This window comes from Chenopodium album, chromosome 10 (assembly GCF_948465745.1).
Source record: "Chenopodium album chromosome 10, dcCheAlbu1.1, whole genome shotgun sequence".
Taxonomy (NCBI): domain Eukaryota; kingdom Viridiplantae; phylum Streptophyta; class Magnoliopsida; order Caryophyllales; family Amaranthaceae; genus Chenopodium; species Chenopodium album.
Window position 1 is genome coordinate 8,024,302 of NC_137843.1, and position 24,452 is coordinate 8,048,753.

The window sequence follows — 24,452 nt, forward strand, 5'->3', positions numbered from 1 at the left end:
GCGACAAATGTCAAAAATTTAGGCCGGCAATCAACCAGCCGCCAAACGATCTGACGCCTATACTAAATCCGATATCGTTTGCACAATGGGGAATGGACATTATTGGGCCTTTTACGTCAGCAACAGGAAGCAGAAAATTCCTGATAGTAGGGATTGACTACTTCACCAAGTGGATAGAGGCAGAACCGGTAGCAAAAATAACAGCAAGTGAAGTCAGAAAGTTCATCTGGAAGAGTATATTCACCCGATTTGGGCTACCGGTTGCAATGGTGTTTGATCACGGCTCCCAATTTGATTGCAGCCCAGTTAAGAACTTCCTTAGCATATACAAAGTAAAATTTGCATACGCGGCTGTCTGCCATCCTCAGTCAAATGGACAAGCGGAAGCTGCAAATAAGCAGATACTAACGGCACTGAAAAAGAAGGTAGAAGATGCGAAGGGCTTGTGGGCGGATCTGGTCCCGGAAATACTATGGGCAAATAGAACGACAACAAGGGAAACTACTGGGGAGTCGCCATTCAACCTTGCTTTCGGCTCAGAAGCCGTTATTCCGGCTGAAGTAGGACTCCCCACTTTTCGTGTTCAACATTTCTGTGAGGATCAGAATGACTTGCTCCTAAGACAGCAGCTAGACTTCTTACCTGAAACGCGACTTACGGCTGCCATCAGGTCGGCAGCATATAAAAATCGTATGAGTCAAGCATATAACAAGAGAGTAAATTATCGGCCTCTGGAAGATGGAGACTTGGTCCTTCGTCGAACAACCGCAACGGGTAGAGGGAATGCCGATGGCAAGCTCACCGCAAACTGGGAAGGGCCCTATCAAGTGTATGAAACAGTTCGCCAAGGATCATATCGGTTGATGACTTTAGAAGGCGTACCGTTAAAAATGTCTGGAATACAAGTGTCCTCAAGAAATACTACAATTAGAATGTGTTTTAGTTTCTTGTGTTTGTTATAGGCATGACATGTAGTCATGGTTTAGCTTTTTTCTGTTAGTTTTTATGTTAGGCAAGCTCCATGCCTGTATTTTGTTTGGACAAGTTTGGCCAAGGCCGTTAATAAAAAAAAAAGTATGTACTGTAGCATATGGAGCCATCCCCTACTTTCGATATGATTTGATAAACAGCCTAGCTAGCTGTCTCTTTCATTCAAGTGAGGCGGAGGGTTGGATAACTATTGCGCCTCAAGGCGAGTTGAAATTGACGGTCTGATCCACTGTCAATACTCGGCCTGCTAAAGGCTGCATATATATGAAATACAGACAATAAAGTATCGATAAGGAATACCGAAATCAATTTCTAAGGAAATTAATTACGGAATTCGGGGGCATATGCCTAAGGTGCCAATGTGTGCCAATGTGTTGAAATAAAAAAGAAAAAATCTCGACAAAACGAAAACGCCGATAATTTGTTTTGTGTAGCAAAGCGTTATAAAGTTTTGTGTATAAATAAATAAACGAGTATGCCCCTATAATACAATTACAATATAGATGTAATACAGTTATAGAAATCACAGACGTGCTTAACGGCATTAGAATGAATACAACAAAGAAAACGTGTAAGTTTCTTTGAAACAAAATTAACGGCAAATTCATTCAGAAGGCAAGTGCAACGGAAGAACCGTTTACTTCTGCGCAAATAAAATATGCGAATTTCTACATTCAAATATTGCAGATAAATGATTAAGTCAACAGAAAATAAAAGTTGTTATAGCTTACGCATGAGAGTTCGACAGCCATCACCCAAAAAAAAGAGACAAGGGTCAGATCGGCCAAAATACAAATTTTCTAAAATTTAAAATTGTCTTAACAAAAACAAACGTAAATTGCTCAACAATGAGCCTTGGATATTACAGAGAGAGAAGACCCACACGATTCTGGTGATAGCTGCCCGCCCCGTTAATCCTTCTTTGTCTCAGGAGCCTTTTGGGGGACAGCTTCAGAAGTACCGGCAGCCTTGTCCTCACCGACAGGACTGGCGATAATAGCATCTGCAAACTCCTCTTTCGGCAAATCGCGTGGGTCAAGGTTCTTCATCACTTCAATTGGAGGAGGGTTTTCAAAGTAGTCTGCTTCATAGCTAGTAGGGGACAAGTGCATATCTTCACTATAGGCGTTCTCAGCCGCCTGCCATTTTTCTGCATCCCAGCTATCGGCCTTGCAGACACAACGGTGCGCAGCTACCCATCCGCCAGTGTATCGGTCCACCAACAAATTCCGGTAATGATCAGACTGCATGAACCGGTTGACTGCTCGACGCCTGATACCAGGCTTGTCCTCCTCAGCTTTTCTCAAGCTCTCCTCCAATTTCGTTCTGGCCTCCTTCTCTGTATTCAGCTGCAGCTCGAGGTCTGTAATCCTTTTTTGCATGGATTCCTGATTGGCTAGCTTGGTGTTTAAGACAATCATGTTGTTCTCCAACGATTTGACTTTAGCCGTCATGGTATCCTTCTCTTTGATAGCTGCTTGTCGGCCATCCTCGCATTTTTTAAATTTCGCCTCGGCCTGGTCATGACAGCGTTGGTAGTACCGGTACATGTGTACCACCTCCACCGCCGAGTTGACAGTCTATAAAAAAGAGAGAGGGAGAAGAGAGTTATCGTATAAACTGTGTGTAATTATCGTATATAAAAAAAAAAAGGAGAAGAAAACAATAAAAAATATATATAAAAGTAATATAGATACATACATATATATAGTATATATATACATAATAAAAATAAAAAACAAGATAAAAATATGCATATATATAAAGGCTATCGTACCCGGAGCATGTCATTCATCATTTGGCCGCAAGGAGCGATAAGCTTGTCAACAGGCCTATCTGCAGGTGTGGCCAGGTCCTTCAGCACTCTCCAACCCATGCTCCCGCCGGTATTGGGGTCATCACAGATAACAGACTCCCCCCTGTTTACATTAATACGGGGATGCCACGGCTCACCAGCATTGCCGCTAGGAACTATGAACTCCTCAGCAACCTCGGCAGGGACCTTCACATGAGGAACCTCGATATAGTCCCCTGCCGTCACAGGAATGAAGGCATTCTTGCTGTTAGCGGACTTGCCCGACACCCTAGTCTGTCGGCCCCTCAGAGAAGAATCCTCGGCTGCTACCGATTTGTCAGTCGTTACAACCTTCTCTGCCGCACCAACACTTTCCTCGGTAGGCTTGCGCAGAGTGATATTCAATCTTCTGACACCGGTAGGAGCGTCGTCCTCCAAATTCACAATGTTCAGATCCTTGAAGGATTCTGTCGTCTTTTGCTGATTCTTAGCGGCCTCATCTTGTCTTTGCTTTTTGTTCTGGTCATGACTTGAGAGGTCGCTAGATCTTTTTTGGACGTTTGCTCCGCCGCGTCTGACCGGAAGAGTCCGAGGAATTCTGGTTTTACGTTGCTCGTTAGAAGTCATATCTTGTCGTCTTCTTTTTTTTCCCTCTAAGAGCACGCGTGCAGTACACCAGAAGCGTATCGTAACTGTGTTTTGGGTTAGGAGGGCACTGAAATTTCACCCTGCCGTCAGGATGTAAACCCAAGTTGGCGAAGTCTAACTTGTTAATACCTGCACCACAGTAAGCACCCAAGGAATGAATACGAGTAACAGGATTGTGAAACTTAGATACACTAAATATCGAAATACCGACATAGCAGTCAGTTATTTTGAAATAACTGGTTCTAGGCATCGAGATATTTCAATAAAAGTGCGTACGTATAAAATAACGACAATAAAATAAAAGAGAAGAAGACGGTAACAATGTACATAAAAAATAGTAATAATCACGATGAAAATGAGGAAATAAAACAAAGCTGTTAACATGAGAAGAGCCATACCAAATTCGTCAGTCCAGCAGAGACCGACATGAGACAAAGGGGCGTTACCCAAGATATAATTACAGTTGGGTAGCCACACCCCCGGTACAACTTTATTCTTACTACCGGCCCTTACATATGTACAATCAAAAAACTTACAAGCATACTTCTCTATCTCACCTAACCTCCTACGCCTAATAGTATCAAACATGCTATGAGCAGGATAGAAACGCCTGCGAACTCTGTATTCTTCAGGGACACTTAGAAAATAGAAATTCTCCATCCACCCTTTACAACTGGTCAGTTTCGGCCAGACCGTGCATTTACCCCGGGCCGTGAACAATGACCAAAACCCTGGTGACTGACTATCTCTCTTTAGCCAGTTAAGAGTGCGAAATAAGTTTAAAGTAAGAGGGAAGTCCATGAATATCATTACCCACACCAGTGAGATAAGATTACGGATAGCAATGGGCGTTAGCTGCGCCACACATACATTCCAAGCCCTAAAAATTTTCTCGATAAAAGGATGCAGTGGGAACCGTAAGCCATACTCGAGATGTTTTGCATATACAACTATGTGACCGTCAGGACAGTCAAGAGCAGTTTGACCCTCTTTGGGTAACTTCAAATCATAGCCGTCAGGGAGGTTGAAGAAGTGAGCACCAATACGACAATACTCTTTCTCGGTAGCCTTCGCAAGCCATTCTGAGTCAACTTTCGTTGACACAACCTTATACTCGGCCTTTAGTTCAAGAGGTTCTCGGTATTTTGGATCGTCATTCTCAGAGTCATACCCTTCATCTAAATTCTCTTCTTTCATGACGGCATCGCTTCTTTCAGCGGCCTCACCCTCCCTCACTCTCACTCTCTGCTCACTTACCTCGGTATCCTGGCTGCCATCTCCACTACCGGCTTCACCGGATCCCTCATCTCCACTCTCACCCACACCTTCATTTCCATTGTTGCCTACACTCTCCTCACCCATATCCTCCAAAGACCTCTCTACAGACTGTATATGCTCCTCACCGACATCAGAGCTTTCCTCAACCACAGGTTCTTTGCCTTCACGGTGTTCAGAGGTTTCACCTTCCTTAGGTTGATAACTAATTCTTTTGGTTCTCGGCATTGCCGTTGTTTTACGACCTAACTTGCCTAAGTTTGACCCGTATTGAATAATCTCGAAAGTAGAGTCCAATTGAGGGCAAATGCTTATCGGGGAGACTGAGATGATCTCAACGTCTTCTAAAATATTAGACCAGGTAGGCTGATAAGAGTTTTCAACTTCTTTCACTGGAGCTGGGGACAAGGGTGCAAACGGGTCAGCCTCGCCGGCCTTACCCGAAGTCGAGTTTTGAACAAATTTGCGCATAAACTTAACAAATACAACCACAGACACAACACTAAGGCGAAACAGGCAATTGACGCTCTAAGTTACCAAAATAAACGAAAGGTTAGGGCTTTTTACCTCGTAGAATCAAATGAACTTCGTAGGACAGAACTGACAGAAACACTGAAGTGAGAAAGTTCAGAGACTTGGATCTTCAAGCAAGCAATTGAAATTATTCTCCTCTTGATGATGCAAATTGATCAACGAAACCCTAAGTGTGTTCGCAGAAAATACTTCGGAGAAATTTTTTGGAAACAAAGAGCAAATGAGGAAAATTGCTCATTTTCGAGGCTTAAATACCCCCATGAACAGTGGCAGTTGAAGTGACAGTTTGTGCATGCAATCCAACGGCTGGGGAAAAACGCCTTTTTCGCAACCTAAGACGCAGGATGCATGACACGTGCCCCACTTATTTTAGAGTTTTCCCGCCCACGAGATTTTGAAGTTTTTAAATTTTTCATCAGAATAATGACCAAAGTACTATCGGTACTTTGCTCACTTAAGGGGCGAATCGGAGATTTTTTACAAAATCTCAATCAGTTTTTGAGTGACCAAAGTACTATCGGTACTTTGCTCACTTAAGGGGCGAATAGGAGATTTTTTACAAAATCTCAATCAGTTTTTGAGTGACCAAAGTACTATCGGTACTTTGCTCACTTAAGGGCGAATCGGAGATTTTTTACAAAATCTCAATCAGTTTTTGAGTGACCAAAGTACTATCGGTACTTTGCTCACTTAAGGGGTGAATCGGAGATTTTTTACAAAATCTCAATCAGTTTCTGAGTGACCAAAGTACTATCGGTACTTTACTAACTTAAGGGGCGAACCTTACATTTCTAATTTCAAAGTACTATCGGTACCTTATTTTATTTTGGTCATTCTCATAATTACAAGTGAGCACGCCGATTTCACCGACGACCTCACTTGGGGGGCTAGTTGTACGGGATAATGCCGATAGTGATACCTAATTAGCCGGTAATGCCCTATAATAACGCTGAAACAACTGATTAATAAGAAACCTCGAATATCCATAACGGCCACGTGGAGAGCTGCTTGAGACCACGTAGGCACCTGCTGCTTACGAGGTCGGTTTGCCACCTATTGTTATAGGTGGCACCAGCTTGGTTATTTCTCTATGTATACCCAAGCAAATGTTCACCCAAAGGTACAATCTTTCTCTCTCTCTCTCTCTCTCTACACATCTAAAACACTTTCTCTCTCTTCACTCTTTCTTCTTGTCGGATTGCTGACTTTAGCATCGGAGAGGTTATCCCCGGATAACCCCCGGGTTAGCTTATCTGTGTTGACTGTGCAGGTGCGTAATTGGACGGTAAACCTTTACCAACCCATGAAGATTATCTGTATCGGAGCTAGCCGGAACACTAGTGAAGAAATAAACTAGGCATTTTATAATAGTTAATTACATTTTATGAAGTATAAATGTATTAGGGGTAGAACCCGCCAAATGAGTGCAACATACGAGTGAGTACAAAATATTTAGTTGCTTTTGTTATTTGTTTGTTTTTGTTTGTTGTATTAATGTGCATTCATGTGCAGTAATTTTTTTTAATTAAGTGGCAAATTACTGTCATTAATAGTAGTACGGAGTAGTAGTAAATAGATACAGTAAAACACATGAAGTGTGCATGGAAATAGTGAATGAATAACCTCGAGAGATGGAATAATTAGGGAAACATTACTCATTTAACAACATTATTACCAAAAAGCTACTGTGCATGCACTAGATCCGAACTACCTGATCAGTCCGCACGTGTTTTTATCTTTCTTTCATTAAACTAGATTCTCTCTTTACTATTTTACACTACTAAGCAAAAGGTATAACCTAAAACCTAAAAGTTAATTTAAGGGTATATTGATGTCCCAATGTTAATTTAGACATGATCACATGTAGAGATTGACTACTTGTAAAATAGACATCTTTAGCCATTTTATTGTTCATGTATGTGTAATCTTTTAAATGTGATTTATAATGGATGTCGTATTGTCAAGTTTTGCTCTTTTGAGTTTCTGAGCAAATCAGAATAGATTTCAGTAGAACAAATCAGTTATTAGAGAGCAAAGCATCTTATGTATACTAAACAGAGTAGAGCATATTTCAGCAAAACAGAGTAGACCATAGCAACTCAAAAAAACAAGGCTACAGTTAGACCGCTTAAATGATTCTAACAAGTACTTGTACTCATATGTGAACAGAGAATTAGGCAAGCAATTATGATATTTTAATTTTTTAGGCAAGTGATTAAGATTTTTTTTTTTTTTTTTTCCTTTTTAGTTTTAATGTTTCAGTTAAAAAGAAAATTATAACTACACATTTCAATGTCTAGGCAATTCCAAGGCAGATCTACTATGAGGCCTGATTATGGCATGGGCCTTACCAATAGCATTTTTTTTATTTCAATGAGGTGTTGTTTATGTTTTGATATTTCATTTGTTTAAAATACGAGTAAATACTCTAGTTTGATGGACATATTTGTTTATATTGAACTCTGTCCAATATTTTAATTATTAATATCTATAAATTATAAGAAGTTAATACATAGAAACTAGATTCTAACAAATATCCCACATGTAAATAATGTAAAACTTAAAGTGAGAGATTTATTTTAAAACAAAGGAAAAATTGATATTAGTGGACAACATGACATAAAATCAATTTTGATCCAGCAAAAAAGCTAAGCCATCATTCATCAGTTGCCCTATCAACTTTCATTAGTAATGAACTTCTACGTAGTTGTAATTGATATTAGTAAGTATTGAGATATAATTATATACAGTAAATGTATATTGATACTCCATAAGAGAAACTTGATATGTGAACAGTAAGAATGGAGCAAGTACAAATTGTTGCCTATATGAATACAGGAGTACTCAATATTACTTTGTATTTGCGTGGGTCAACACACATCTCATTTTATATCAATTGGTAGCAGTCCAACCCAGAACATGTAAGGAACGGACAGATGAATTAAAGCCCAAAGATGAGCCCAAGATTAAGCCAAGTCTTTATTGTTTAGAGATAGTACTAATAGCCCAATAAGGTGTTATACTAGCCCATTGTTTATTAGAGTATTCTATGAGTAAACTTGTAAGTTTTTGAGAGAAGAGTAAAGTTGTAAGTGTCAAAAGTGTTGTTATTACTAGGGCTGAGCAAAACTACTCGAAAAATCGAAAAGTCGATTCGTAACCGTTTCGAAAATTAGGGTACCCGATTTGATAACTATAACGGTTCGGGTATCCGTTTCGATAATTTGTTATCGAGTATGGTTATTTGGTATCATTTTAAAATTAACGGTTACCTGATCCGATCCGATAAGCATTTTTTTTGCTTTTTTTCCCTACTTAAATCTATTTTTTTAAAAATCTAAACTCTTACTTTACTTCATAATATCAATAACTAGTAATATTATAAATAATTTGGTCAAAATCATATGATATTGTTGTTAATTAGTGGTAAATTATATCATAATAACTACACAATTAAGTTTAATTATCATTATTGGATATCTTATAGGGTACGCGAGAACCGATCCGAAAATTCGAGTACCCGAACTTATCGGTTCGGGTTATCACTTTTAGAAATTTTGGTTATCGGGTATCCGAACCATTAGTACTAACGGTACGGGTATCCGTCCCATGCTCACCCCTAGTTATTACTCCCCCTCCCCGTAATACTTGACACAATATTCATTTTCGTCCGTTTTAAAATACTTGACACGTTTCTAAATATGAAATAAAACCACTAATAAAATAATATTTTTCTATACTCTCTTTGGTACACAAACCCCAAAACCCAATTAAATTCTATAATTTCTCTATCCTCGCTTTTGTTTTCTGATCTTATTGTATAAAAATACAAAACATAATCCTTTATACTGTATAATAAACAAGTATTTTAAATGGACACACTTGTAATTTTCTTAAACTACGTATCCACCCCAATGTCCCAAGTATTATGAGAGGAAGGGAGTATTTTTCTTGTACACACAATTGGGAAAGAGCAAAATTGCAATAAGGGGCGGATCTTTGTTTGGGCGGGCGAGGACCCGGCCCCCCTAAATATTTTTGAGTTGTTAATTATACATAATATAATGACTAATAATTGTATTTTGTATATAAAGTTGTAATATAGACGCATAATGGTAAATTATTGTTATCTTTGAACACAAGGATTAGGAGATCAAACCTTAGCCCCTAATTTTTTGGCCTAATATCACTGGCCGTCAATAATCGACAAAATGTATGAATGTACCTTAGATAGCTTTAATAGTCTTGAAAGTGAAATATATTTAGCTTTAATATCTTGAAAGTAAAATATACATATTCGAGATTTGATATAAAGTGCACTCTCCTAGATTTACAAAAACAATGAAGTGAATAGGATGGCCAACAACTAGCAAATTACTCTTAATTTAAATGCATTGTTGAAAATTATTTGGTAAAAATTATACTCCGAAGATAGCTTTTAGCTAATACATCGTTTTAAATTATGTGTAACTCTGTCTTAAAAAGAAATTACAAGTAAAAGTAAAGGTTAAGAAATTAATAATTATATACTTATTATAATTACATTTCTTTCAAAATTACTCATACTAGCTTTTGTTATGTATTGATCATAAGAAATTACATAATTATGTATTTTTAGGATCTTGTTAGATTTCTTTGGTAGTGTAATCAAACTTTTTAATTTATATTTATTCATAGTTTAAGATAATTACGATTAAATTTAAGTATTTGAGTAAACTGTAAACGTGATAAAAAAAAATGTGTAACTAATTTGGGACGGAGGAACTAATAAATATAGTAATCACTTTTTATGATAACACTACAAATTTTCAATGAAATGATTTTGTGCACTCTAAATCCTTCCAATACATGCTTATTAGTTAATAACAATACTTGTATAATTAATGTTTTATTTATTAACTTAATATATGAAGCATAATTTAATATAAAACTAGTATGTGGTCCGGGTGATGTGTCGGGTTTTACTTTGAATATCAATAAATATTATCTGAGCTATAAAATCATAAATTATATAATTACAAAAAAATAAGTGAATAATAATAACTTATGAAACTAAATAAATGCTCTCAAATTGATATATGTTATTGGTTTTGTATTCAAACTTTGAGAGAAACATTTCTATGGCATATTACAGTGATGTGACATATTTCTAATACATGTAAAGGGTGTCACGTGATACGTATATTGTATTAGGAAGTTAAAAACACCTAGATATGCGGTATGCATATTCACTTCATCAATGATTTTCTTTTTTGACAAACACTTGATCAATGATAAAGGTGACAGTACAAAATTCAAGAAATAAACGTATCTTTTGATAGGTCCATCTTGCGATCAATAATTTTCATTTAACCTTATTCGATCACGAAATTTCTGAGCAACTTCACATGAAAGAATTTACAATAATTAGGCTGCATAAATGCGGAGTATTGGAGTAACATCTGCTGTCTACATTCTATGACAGTTTTAAGGAAAGTTGAACTTAACAAATATTTTACGTAATTATGTTTTGGCATTTTGCTGATTAATGAAGATCGTAGAAGAATATGTAGGGGTCTGATGGAGAGTGAAAGTATGTGGTATAGAAGCATAAGAATTAAATTACCTAGTACTGTACTTGAAGTGAGATCCTTTAGGCCTAATTTTAGTCCTAAAATGATCGACCTATTTGCATTAAAATACCCATTAATTTACAACAATATTTGTGCAAAATTAACTTTTCCATATAAAATTTTGTTTTTTCATGTATTTTTAATACTTTATCTCTCCACTTTTTTACGAACATCATGTAAATTTATCTTTTCAATATGTTTTTATTTCTTTTTATTTAAGTTTTTTAATAACCGTGAAATCAACCCAAAAGGGTCGAAGTTTTGGGGACGGAGGGAGTATTTTTTTTTTTTTTTTAATTTATAAATGTTTTTAGAATCCTAGTTTGTGGTATGAAACGTCAACTCGAAATTAACAGTCAAACAATACCATTGGATATATTCTGAATTCTAATTCTTTTTTTTTTTTTTTTTTTTTTTTTTTTTTTTGTGGTGCAGATTTCCAAAATAATATCATTGGATATTCTAAAACCTAATTCTACTTGATTGTTGTTACCACCACAAAGGGAATTGCCGAATTGATGACTAGCTTGTAACCTTGTACTACCTTTGTTTCTTACTATTTGTAACAACGAAATATTTTATACCTCACAAAAAAAGCCCCGTTGTTGCAAATTATAAGAAATGGAAACATTGATCATATGCCTCACAAATACTGTCCCTTTATTGCAAATAATAAGAACGGAGGTAGTATTAAAAACACTGATCACTAACTGTCATGATCAATAATTTCCATGAATCAAATAATTTGACGTGTCCTATTTACCTTATATATAAGTAATAATTAGTGGAAACAAGTAAAGGTAGTAAATATGGTTAAAGTACATTAAGTTTGGAAAAATTAATTCCACTTGAAATTTTTTAAATTTATCTATAATACCTCACCGTTGAGTAAGGTGTACTATATATTTCTATATTGTCATGAAATGCGCATTAAGGACCACCAACTGTAACCACATACCAACTCAAGTTCTTTCGGCGCACTTTGTCCTTACTTATGAGCACCTCGTTTGAGAAAACTTGGAGGTACCCATCCGAAAATTACTTCCGAAGAAAGATGCATCTTAAGACTACGTCTAGACAATCATACTTGACTATAGAGTATTTTAACATATGATGACTTTCCTAAAATAAATATGTATTTGTTGGTATAAGTAGTACGTACATCAAATCTTGTTAAAGCAAACATAGGGAATAATACATAATTAGTAAAAATTAGCTAACTTCAAAGAGCCAACAAAAATAATAATGAATGACTAAGAAAAAAGTTCTACAAAGCAATCAATTTAAATAATTTAAATTCAGTAAAATTTAATATCATTTAGTAAAAATTATTTTAGAGTAACAAACTTCAGGTGAAAAGAACACGACTTTAATGGACACAATTGCTAGTGGCGAGACTAGCTAGAAATCTAGAATACACCATGACACATTGTAATGGATGATGGGATGATGATGTGATGAATTGCCTCGAAAGGGAGAGATATCCTCCCATTATCCCAAGCCTTGTCCTACTTAATTGATCGACATAACACTTGCTTGGCCTTGTTTTTTATTCTAAAGTTACAAACTTTTCAATGAACTACTAGAATTATACAGAAAGAGGTTATTGTCCTATCGATCGATTGCTCTAAGTCATTACAAAAGGATCGGAGTATCGTTATTTTGTATTTTTAGTTAAATACTCAAATGTACGAATCTATAAAAGGTTTTTGTCTCAACATATAATAATATGTATATATATGTTGCGAGATCGAACAAACAATAGTAATAGTAATCGGGAGGAAACAAGAATTTGAGTTAGGTAATTTTTCTAAAATAGTTGGAAAAAATGGGTGCAATTATAAATCTATTAGTGATGGCTTCAATGCCAATAGCAAAGGTGCTATTACTTGCGGCCATTGGTTCCTTTCTTGGTTTAGATCGCGTTAATATTTTGGGTGAAGATGCTCGTCGCCATTTGAACAAAGTAAGTATAAAAAGTTATGTATACGTCGATTTATTGTGTGCATATATGAATTTTTTTTTTTCCTTATAGAAATTTGATCATGTTTTGGTATGTTTAGGTTGTGTTTTATGTATTCAATCCGGCGCTTGTTACTAGCACCTTGGCAAAGACAATAACCTTTGAAAGTTTTCTTACATTGTGAGTATAATTAATGCATACATATACCTATGATTATATGAAAATCGGCGTAGTTTCAGCAATTATTTGCTTTGTTATGTATATACAAAAACTTTGTACAAGTACATTTTTTTGGTAGTCATATATATGTTTGATTACTTATTTGATTTGAAGAGCTAATCAGTTCGTTTATTATGTGGTACGCTTGAAGATGGTTTATGCCAGTGAACATCTTTATTACATACCTTATTGGCTCAATACTTGGGTGGGTGCTTATCAAAATTACAAAAGCTCCAAGGCATCTCAGGGGCCTTATTATAGGAGCATGTTCAGCAGGTAAATTCTTTGTGTGAAATGTGAATTATTATTTGCGTTTTTTGTTTTGAGGATGTCAATAGCTCTCGCTAATAGGTTAAAATCCAGGTTATGATACCTAGTATTGGAGATCAAATCCCGTACATATAAAGTTTGTCCTTTATTTACACCAATATGGAGAATTCCCGACACATGAGATCTTTATTTATAAAAAGGAAATTAAATGGGTTCACGTTATTGTCATTAACATTGGATGTTTTTCAATATTCTTGCATTATATTTGGTAGTCTTTATGTTTGATTCATTGTTTGTGTTAAATTGATTGTGTGATAATAGGTAACTTGGGAAAACTTCCCCTCATCATCGTCCCAGCAATGTGTAGAGAAAAAGGCAGCCCCTTTGGAGACGTTGATGTTTGCCAATCATATGGTTTGGCATACGCTTCACTTTCTATGGCGGTAATAAAGACTTGTTTATTATTGTTTCAAATTAAATTAATTTTTCTAAAAACAAATATAAATATCGATTAATTTAAAAGGAGCATATCTCCAAAACATAAACAAAATTGTTACTAATCATGTGTTAGAACACCGACTTGTTTCTCATTCTCTATCCATTTTCAGATAATACGCCTTAATTTGAATTAGTAAGTTACGTAACATTTGAAATTTCAAAACTAACTATGCTAACTATATTATACATGTATGTATTTCAGCTCGGGAATTTTTACATGTGGTTATACACATACAACATCATCCGGATATTTTCAAGGGACGTTCAAGATGTTGATGCAAATCACCCCGAAGTTGGAGATGAATCATTTGGGAACAACACAGAATTCCTACTTAAACCTACTGAATATTCTCTAATGACTCCTAACAACAAGGTTAGAGCTTAATTAACTCAATTAACACTTCATCATATACTTAATATTGATTTTTTCTTGTTTGTATGATGATACATGTATATTTGCAGATTCCAATGTCATCAAAGTTTCAACAATTGTTGTCCAAATTCTCAGGAAAGATCAATCTCAAGCCATTGTTTTCACCTTCTACTATTGGCGTGGTACGCTTCATTCCATGTTGCTCTTTACTCTAACCACTAACCAACTCAATTAATGTTTAGTCCAAAAACTTATTTTACCTCTTACCTAGGATAGTTTTGACGTACAATCCCGTCAAAAAAAAAAAAAAAAAAAAAAAGTTTTGGCGTACAAGTCCCTTTTTGGAAGTTGGGTAGGTTCAAGTACTGGTGGTACCACTAAAATGGACAAACACTTTGGATAGAGGTGATTAAGATGGTTTCAACCCGATTTTGGGTGGACTATGGACATAAAAATTCAGTTAAAAGTCGGGTCGGGCTCAGATTGTTTTGCTGTAGGCCATTTATAAGCATTTAAAGCATTTTAAGTTGTTTTTGGGCCCAGCCCAAAATGGTTAGAAAAGCCATGTAGGCCTTTTACCTCAAACCATGGCCCGACCCATATTAATGCGTTGATTCATTAGCTTTCGGCTTACCCCAAACTAGGGGTGAGCAAACCGGGTACCCGGTCATAATTTTAGGACCCGGACTTGGAATTGGTTGGAACCGGGTCCTAAAATTCGGAACCGGAATTGGAATTGGTTTAACCGGGTCCTAAATTTTAGGAATTGGAATTGGAACCACCAGGTACCGGTTCCAGTTCCGGGTACCCACTTATGTATGTAATTGTTAAAATATAATACAAATTATAATTCTTATTTTAGTTAGTATCATTATTAGTGTTTAATACTTATATTTATATATGCATTAAGATATTTGTATTCATGTTAGGTATTAATAATACTTTTTTTATTGTACAAATTAGATACATTTAACATATTTTTATTATTTAAAATTTATTTAGTTTAGGATATATTGGATAACCGGGTACCCAACCGGTTCCGGGTCCAAAAAGTTGAGAATTGGAATTGGAATTGGTTATAACCGGGTCCTTAATTTATTACCCGGAATTGGAACCACCGGGTCCAATCTCGGTTCCGGACCCGCCGGTTCCTAACCGGTTCCGGTTCCAATTCCGGGTACCCGGAATTTTTGCTCACCCCTACCCCAAACACAGTCGGCCCATCCCATGATCACCTCTAACTTTGGCTGAGATCTAATTTTAGATAATTTAATTGATTTTAATATGATAAAATGTAAGTGGGTAGTTTTGGGGTTAAAAATCCTTACAAATTAATTTGGATTTAATAATCTAATGAAAAGCAAAGAATGTATAAGATGACGATATATACCTGATCGATCCTTGAAAGAGATATAATACTCCTTATGAAAATACGGAGTAAAAGTTTGCAACTCTAAATCTAATCGTCATCACTTACATCATCCGAGCCGTCTTTTTAAAATTAATTAATACTTATTCTATGCTCATGATTCATTGATTAGAATTTCTTGATTGTTCAGCTAGTTGGATTTATGATTGGTTTAATTCCTCCTCTGCGGAAGTTGCTGATTGGTAATGATGCACCTCTCCATGTAATTCAAGATTCAGCTTATATGCTTGGGTATAACCGTATAACTTAACTAACGCTTTCTAGTCTCTACTCATCTTAATCCCCTTTACCATAATATATATGTGTTGCTTAATTTCTTTTTAATGAATACTCCCTCTATTCGGAATTAATACAGGGATGCAGCTATCCCAACCATCACGTTAATCCTTGGAGCAAACTTGCTTCTAGGTACGTTAAATAATAACTCCGACCAACCATTATCTAATCTATATGTTTGAGAGATAATAATAATAATAATTTAATTGGATTGTTAACTTTTTTTTATTTTTTTTTTCAGGTTTAAAGGGATCTCAAATTCAGTTTAGAATTGTAATTGGCATAGTAGCCACACGTTACATATTACTTCCCTTAATCGGCATCCTTATAATCAAAGGAGCTATTCGCGTTGGTATTCTAAAATGTGATCCCTTATTTCAGTTTATTTTGCTACTTCAATATGCAGTCCCGCCTGCAATGAATATAAGTACGTTACTCACTCTAGCCATTGAATTTTTTTCTTCAATATGTGCATTTGATCACCATACACCAATAATAATATTTTCTAACCATGGTAAACATTTTCCTAATAGTAATACATATATATACGTGCATATCACTATTTAACCCAAATTTGAAATCCCACATACTTCCCTATAAGTCCTAGAGAGAGTGGAAGTTTCCCAATTAAAAGTCTTTAGGACGTGACACTTGATATAATGCCTTATTTTTTAGTATGTCTAATGAGAATTTATAAGCTCATGTTAAGTTTAACAGCACTTTATTGTTGATGGTGGAAATCCTGTAAAAAGAATTAAATTTGAGTAAACTCGAAAAATAAATTTATTCTTTAAATTTAGATTACGATATATAGATTCATATAATTTTGTATTAAGAAAAATAAATTAAAAAAATAGTATAAAACAGATGATAATCCTTAATATTACATTTTATGTCAAATTATTGTAAATAATATAAAACGAAAATAGTAAAATTTAATTACCACCTAGTAATTTGTCGTGTATCACCTACCAAATATATGTTAGTTTATTACGTACCAGTAGATTCTAATGGGCGAGCTTTGAAAAATGACAGGCACAATGACAGAGCTATTTGGAAATGGTCAAAGTGAATATTCGGTGATATTGTTGTGGACGTATGGTCTAGCTGCGATTGCACTCACTCTTTGGTCCACTATCTTTTTGTGGCTCGTGGCTTCTTAGTAACTCTTCATTTTGAACTACTTTTCCGCTCACTAATCCACATATAGTACTACAACAAGGTCTACAACTCTACGGTTCGCATGTGAGAGGGGCAGAGGGCATGCACTTAGTGACTTAGAATATGGAAGTTATACTTCTTACAAGTAGGGGAGAAATTGGAGATCCCGGCCTCTAACAAACCCTGGAAGGGAGAGCCTCGACTATTAGGCCAACTTTGGTTATCGATCTCCTTTATGAGATGTACACTATCAAATGCTATACTTTTGCATTATATATTTAGTAGTAATATATAGATAAATATATATATGTACAAGAGTACTCTGCATATATATATATTGATCTTCAATCTTTATAAAGATGTATCTAGATAAATATATGCTAGCTACCTTAGTTGGTTTTATCTGTCGAATTTAAGTACTCTGCACACAAACTGAACCAACTCTTTTGTAACAAATTAATAGTGTAATGGGATTTGGAGATGAGCTCTTTTGTAACAAATTAATAGTGTAATGGAATTTTGGAGATGGTAATTTCACAAGCCATTTGTTAGCTTCATTCCCTATCTACTAAAATTAGTCTAATAGCCAAGAAGATCAGCTTATAAATTATTAACCGCATATGCACACATCAATTTTAATCAACTGTTAATTGCCAAAAAAAATTTTAATCAACTGTTGATAACGTTAATGCTTTGTTTTGTTTTAAATAATGATGACATGTAAATCAAGATATTTTTTAATACGCAAAACAAGACATCAATTTTTTTTTGCCAAATTTGAGCTCAATATGGACCTATAGGGCTAAAATAACCCCCAAAATATTTAACAAAATAAATTTTAGCATGTAAATCAAGAAAAAGAAAATAAAAAAATCAACGTTGTTAACGACTAAATAACGACAAAGTCACCATATAGTTATTAATTGTACTGGAGGGTTACCATGAGTAACTTTTCAGAAGAGAGGACACAACTTTGAAAAGTCAATAATAGAGGGTTATTATGTTAAAAAAATCCAATAAGTTTTATAAAGGTCTATTAAGTTCAGATGAGGTCTATTAAGCACACAGATTTCGTCAAAAAAAAAAAAAATTACATAAGTAAAAATCAGATGAAAAGAACACATCTTAATTCATTTTGAATAGAGGTAATAGTAAAAGCTAAAAATCACATGCGTGGACTAAAGTATCCAAATAGAGTACGTATGTTGTGCAATTTATAATTTATATGATAAATCATTTTTATGGACAATAATTGAGTAAGTGCATATAGCTTCTTCAGTACACTTTCTGATGTTCTCTTGTATAAAGCTTCTTCTAAGTTAATAAACTATAGTATAGTCATAATTCCCATAAACTAGTGAAAATTACACTAGTTGAAAAAATGAGTACAATTAATCTATTTGTAATGGCTTCGATGCCAATTTTGAAGGTGCTTTTGATTACTGCCATTGGTTCATTTCTGGCGTTAGATCGTGTTGATATACTGGGCGATGATGCTCGAAAGCATTTAAACAAAGTAAGTACTTGGTATATACTTAAAGATCATAACATATAACATCATTTTTTCGCCTTTTAATTTAAGGAATGATGTTCATGTAGTTTTGTAACTCATATTAATCCAATGAGTTATGACTTGTTTTTGGTATGTTCATCAGGTTGTGTTTTTTGTATTTGGTCCGGCACTTATAGCTAGTAACTTGGCAAAGGCCGTCACCTTTGAAACATTTGTCACTTTGTGAGTTTCTAATCATCTCTCTAACTCCTTTAGCTATTATTTCTATTTGATTGATTACTCTGTATAAATGATGTAATAAATAACATATATACATCCGCTTCACTAAAATAATTACACTTGTATTTTTACTGTTTATGTACAACTTTGATTATTATCGCATATTTGCATTATAATGATCAGACCCTACGTGATAGTATGAGTGACAAACTTTAGCAAGCCTAAAATTTCATAATTTGACCTCATAAAGTAGTCATATTCCACACTAATCACTTCAACAACTTTAGGTCTAGTTAATTTTTTTATTTGCAGAGTTTTTTGGTGTTTAGAGAGCTATTTTTAATTTGCATATTTAATTAGTGTTGATTTTGTTTGTGCAACTATAGGTGGTTTATGCCAATAAACATCTTCATTACGTATCTAATTGGTTCATTACTTGGGTGGATACTTGCCAAAGTTACAAAAGTTCCAAAGCATTTCAAAGGCCTTATTATAGGATCATGTTCTGCAGGTAAATTTTTACGTATACGTGTAGAAAATTGTACGTATTGCTAACAGATGATCATGAAATTAAACTAAGTTTTTTCGATTGCGTTGTTCTAACAGGGAGTTTAGGGAAACTGCCCATCATAATTGTCCCAGCAATGTGTAATGAGAAAGGCAGCCCCTTTGGTGCAGTTGATGTTTGCCATTCTTATGCTATGGCTTACACCTCACTTTCCATGGCGGTATGATTATTCGTCGTTAAACTAGTTCAAGCTCACAAAGTCATATTATTAGTACCATGCATAAAACATACAAGTATTTAATTAGATTTTGGGACGATATGACAACTATTATTAAATGGAGACAATAACGTACCAGGTAACTAGTGATGATGTTTATGAGTACTTACGTGGTTCAGTCGTTTAATTTCAGTTGAATGGTATATTTATCTGGTCGTACACATACAATGTCATCCGGATATCATCAAGAGAGATTGTAGACGAAGTAGATCAGACTCATCAGACGTCACCAAGCAGAGAACCTCTGCTTCCATCATCACAGAACAACCAAGTTAGAGCTTCACACCCCTTTTAATAATTTTCTTGGAACATCCTTAATTTTGACGACAATTTCATTTTTGATGATATGTTGAAATGCAGAGTCCATTATCATCTAAAGTACAACAATTCTTATCTACATTTCCAAGAAATATCAATTTCAAGGCATGTTTAGCACCTTCTACTATAGGAGTGGTATTACTTTAACCCCTCAATTTTATGTTATATCCAAAATCTAAACTCGAGTTAAGCTTGGTGTTGTAGTATTCCAAAGTCAAGCTGCCCTAAACTCGAGTTTGATTTTATTCATTAGTCAATCAACAACTACATTTTGATTTTCTTACAGATAATTGGATTTATGATTGGGATGATTTCACCACTGCGAAATCTGCTGATTGGTAATGATGCACCTCTCCATGTTGTACAAGATTCAGCTTATATGCTTGGGTATCGACTTTAACCAATTAACGCTCTCAACTTTGCTGATCAGTTACGAGTTTCAACAAATTGATTAATTATTTACACATATCAAATTTATAATGCAGAGATGCAACAATTCCAGCCATCACATTGATTCTAGGAGCAAATCTTCTACCAGGTATAATACTTTACATAAAAGGAAATTTTGCAAAAAACCACCTTTTAAATCTTGTATTTTTTACATATAACCACCTTTTAAAAAAAATGTTGCCAAAAAAGACCACCAATTTTAAAAATTTTGTTGCAAATTACCACTTTTTTAGCCAAATTTATCAATTGTTTTACATTGAATTAGTGGTAATTTGCACCAAAATTTTTAAAATTGATAGTCTTTTGCAACATTTTTTTTAAAAGGTGATTATATGTAAAAAGCAAGATTTAAAAGGTGGTTTTTTGAAAAATTTCCTAACATAAATCTGGTTTTAACAACCAATAAGGCATTATATTTTATCAATTCACACAATTAACTTGATGCTTTTCTTCAGGTTTAAAGGGATCTCAAATACAAATTAGAACTATTATTTGCATAGCAGTTGTTCGATACATACTGCTTCCTCTGCTAGGCCTTGTTATAGTCAGAGGCGCGGTTCATGTTGGTATTCTACACATTGATCCCTTATTTCAGTTCATTCTTCTGCTTCAATATGCACTCCCACCTGCTATGAGCATAAGTACGTACCTTCACTAATGCATTTGATCTAAATTCTTGAAATTGTTTTACGTTCATAAATGATCATTAATGTGCATGAACGACATTTAGGAAAATGATAAACATAGTCCTAAGGGCTATACCATTTCAATTTAAATTTTTAGAAGGACCATTTAAAAGCTCGATGGTCCTTAACTACCCAATAATTTCTAGTGATTTAATTTGTTGTATGTTATTAATTAGTGGTGTTATGTGACATTTGTAGGCACAATGACTCAAGTGTTTGGAAGTGGCCAAAGTGAATATTCAGTAATTTTGTTGTGGACATATGGTCTAGCAGCGGTTTCACTTACTCTTTGGTCCACGTTCTTTTTATGGCTTGTGGTTTCTTAATTTCGTTTTATAATAACCACGATATAATGTGTTCCTAATCAAAATATGTACCGCCATGGGGGGCCATGTGAACTAATAAGATTAATGTAAGTGCTGTTGCATTAGTTTCAATATATATTATTAATATATCAATTTATTTTAATAATATTTCGTAACTTTTACAATTAGAGATATCATTGGTTGAAGTTGCTTTAATGTTCTCAATTTATTTTTACAAGTCTCATTAGTCCTACACAGCTACACTCCTACTCTCTTCATAAATACAAGTAGAGATGGGCATGGGCCGAGTCGGCCCGCGGGCGGCACGGGCCCAACACGAAAATGGCACGGCACGACACGACACGACACGAGTACGTACGCCAGCGGCACGACACGATGTCCGAGGAGTGGGCCGTGCCGTGAACATGATTTTGAAAATTCAGCATGGGCATGACACGAACCCGCGGGCGGCACGATACTTTGGTCTGCGAGCATGGCCCGCTAGCACGACACATGGCACGACCAAACACGACATGCCGCACGCCGGGCATGGCACGACCCGTGCAAAACGACTACTCATTCCCTGCTTCAAATAAATTAATAATAAAAATAACATAAATAATAAAGAACTATAATAATAAAAAGAACAATAATAAATATAATAATAAAATAACATACACATAAATTAATAAAATTTAAATAGTGTATCCATTTTAAAAGTTGTTTAAAAAAATATATTGTTTTTTTTAAATAAAAAAAAACACATGGGAGGCACAGTGACCGGCCCGGCACGTCAGACACGTGGGCCGTGCTGTGCCGTGGGATGGGGTGTGCAAAATGGTGGCTAGCACGACACGAGCCACCATTAGGCACGGCGAGGCACGGCCCGCGATGGCCTGACATGACACGATGCCCACCTCTAAATATAAGTATACTAAACTGACCATAGTTATTAAGTTATATAATGTACTTAGTGGGCTGAATTCTGGCCCATCTGTCTCTAATTTGCTCACGCTTAAAGATAAGGCATCACTTTATTCACTAATCAAAAATATATATTTTTTGTTCGTAGGTTTTTTTTTCCTTAAATAAAGATTGATTCATAAAAGGCATAAGATAGATTTATAGAGATTTATATCAAATAGATATACAATTGAATCAATTTAAAACATCCTTGAAACAATAAAAATTACAATCATTGTTACAAAGCATATGTCATCCATAACCTCTTTCATATTATTATAATTTGCAATCTTTTTCGACGAGAGAGTCTATCAATCAATCAAATGTATTAGGTATGCTATTGAGAGTAGTGAAAATACTTTTACTCGCTAATAATCTTTTAATAAGTAAATTAACACGATATTATTATTTAATCATTGTAAAAATAAAAGAAATGAGGTACTCCGTGATTTAGTTAAACTAGGGCGGCTAACGTCGAGCCATAGCTCACTTGCCATGTGCACCATAACTAGCCATGTTCGTGGAGGTCTTTCTGTTTGGTCTTATGTCATAAATCTAGTCGTTGATAGTTAACATTAATGAAGGAAGGTGTATATGAATAAATATTTTTAAAGGTTTAAATGTTTGTAAACTATATATTTATAAGAGTTAAAAAAAAATTAACATCAATGAGGGCAAATAAATAAACAAATTTTTAGGGATCGATATAAATCTCTAGCTACACACTATTCATAAGAGTTTGCTTGAATTTTATAAGAGGTAGCTAGGGAAGGAAAAATATGTTTACTTCAATATGATCGACAACATAAAACACATTATTATTATTTGTTAAATGACTTTAGCTAGGCACTTGTGCCATACTCTTCACTACACAAAAAATAAAAAAAATAAAAAAATAAAAAAAGAAAAAAAAAGTTCTAAATATTTAGTAAAAATAAGTGTTACTTAGAAAAAAAAAAAAAACTACTTCAAAGGGTTTTCAAAAAAGAATAAGTAAATTTAAAGAATAAATACAACATTATTAAACTACTTCATCCATCTTTAGGACCTGTTCTCTTCAGCTTAATTTCAGTTCAGTTCAGTTCAGTTCAGTTTAGTTCAGCTTCAATCAGTTAAGTTAAGATAAGTTCAGTTCAGTTCCTAATTTCCTTCTCTCATAAACAATTCATTTCAGTTCAGTTCAACTCATCTCCAATCAGTTTAGTTCGGTTCAGTTCTGTAAATCAGAACAGACCCTTAATAGTTAATTATTCATGTTTGGATGATGATTGTTTCATATAAAAGTCCAAAACAGAACATTTAAAGATAGATGAAGTTAGAAATACTAATCAGTCAATACAAGTTAAATTTATAAAGATTATTTTTAATTAATACAAACTATATATTGATATTTGGAATAATAAAATGTGTAGAGCGTGATTTTTTTTATTTTTTTATTTTATATAAAATGAATTATTTTAAAGATGAAGAAGTTAGTTAATACTTATTTCGTATATGTCAAAATTGATTTCTATGATGCACTAGTATTTTGTATACAAGATTGGATTTATATAGATAAATTATTATTACTGATTTGAAATACATCACTACAAATTTTATTACTGTTAAACACACCGATACTGACTCGAAGGAAGTTGTAGTGAGTCACAGCAGACCTTGCATTACAATCAGTCACATCAGAGTATAATAGCATAGCTCAAATTATGTTATAACAGAATGGTACAGTCAGCAAGTTTGTTATAACAAACTTCTTCTCAGCTGCTGTAATAGAGGGTTCTAGATTCCTTCTACTTTGTTGTATTAAGATCTATATAAATAGATTTCCTGCAGCATATGATGTAAGAATTCATACACACAAAATCAAATAAAATGCTCAGTTTTCTCTCTAATTTTGTAGTTCATTTCAGTTGATTTCCTCTCAATTTCTTCTTCGTTTTTTACACAAATTCAAACCTCATAAATCGTAACATGGTATCAGAGCAAGGTATTTAGTTTTGATGATCTGTTTCTTCTGATTTGTTGCTACATTCATCTAATTCAGCAATTTTGTGTAAGATTTTCTTCGAATTCATTGATATTTCCAATTTTCTATACTGTGATTTTGTTGCTATTGTTGAGGTGATCCTATTGTTTGAGGTTGATATTATGCGATTATTTTTTCTGGAATTTT

The 24,452-nt window shown here is 34.5% G+C and overlaps 2 protein-coding genes across 3 annotated transcripts; both read left to right on the forward strand.

The window, feature by feature from the left end:
* Window positions 1-12,635: 12,635 nt before the first annotated feature.
* Window positions 12,636-17,801, forward strand: LOC145563382 (protein PIN-LIKES 3-like). Its single transcript, XM_081623827.1, has 10 exons — window positions 12,636-12,820; window positions 12,918-12,997; window positions 13,188-13,312; window positions 13,628-13,749; window positions 14,007-14,177; window positions 14,267-14,359; window positions 15,737-15,837; window positions 15,962-16,014; window positions 16,124-16,309; window positions 16,918-17,801. The coding sequence occupies exons 1-10, from the start codon at window positions 12,683-12,685 to the stop codon at window positions 17,043-17,045; spliced, it is 1,197 nt and encodes a 398-aa protein (XP_081479953.1). The 5' UTR covers window positions 12,636-12,682; the 3' UTR covers window positions 17,046-17,801.
* Window positions 17,802-18,309: 508 nt separating this feature from the next.
* On the forward strand, window positions 18,310-21,407 carry LOC145563383 (protein PIN-LIKES 3-like). 2 transcript variants are annotated; one of them, XM_081623828.1, is made up of 10 exons: window positions 18,310-18,559; window positions 18,699-18,778; window positions 19,162-19,286; window positions 19,382-19,503; window positions 19,694-19,831; window positions 19,921-20,013; window positions 20,165-20,265; window positions 20,364-20,416; window positions 20,784-20,969; window positions 21,213-21,403. In XM_081623828.1, exons 1-10 carry the CDS (start codon window positions 18,425-18,427, stop codon window positions 21,338-21,340), a joined length of 1,161 nt encoding a protein of 386 aa, XP_081479954.1. In that variant the 5' UTR covers window positions 18,310-18,424; the 3' UTR covers window positions 21,341-21,403. The 2 variants fall into 2 exon arrangements, with proteins under 2 accessions (XP_081479954.1, XP_081479955.1); XM_081623829.1 differs by lacking the exon at window positions 20,784-20,969 and having other exon boundaries at window positions 21,213-21,407.
* Window positions 21,408-24,452: the final 3,045 nt, after the last annotated feature.

What these genes read in the sequence shown, in the direction of transcription:
- LOC145563382 (XM_081623827.1), top strand. Translation starts at nt 12,683, where the DNA reads ATGGGTGCAATTATAAATCTATTAGTGATGGCTTCAATGCCAATAGCA. An exon ending in TAATGACTCCTAACAACAAG is followed by an intron (nt 14,178 to 14,266) that starts GTTAGAGCTTAA and finishes GTATATTTGCAG; the next exon opens with ATTCCAATGTCATCAAAGTT. An exon ending in TGGAGCAAACTTGCTTCTAG is followed by an intron (nt 16,015 to 16,123) that starts GTACGTTAAATA and finishes TTTTTTTTTCAG; the next exon opens with GTTTAAAGGGATCTCAAATT.
- LOC145563383 (XM_081623828.1), top strand. Translation starts at nt 18,425, where the DNA reads ATGAGTACAATTAATCTATTTGTAATGGCTTCGATGCCAATTTTGAAG. An exon ending in TTTGAAACATTTGTCACTTT is followed by an intron (nt 18,779 to 19,161) that starts GTGAGTTTCTAA and finishes GTGCAACTATAG; the next exon opens with GTGGTTTATGCCAATAAACA. An exon ending in GATTCAGCTTATATGCTTGG is followed by an intron (nt 20,266 to 20,363) that starts GTATCGACTTTA and finishes TTTATAATGCAG; the next exon opens with AGATGCAACAATTCCAGCCA.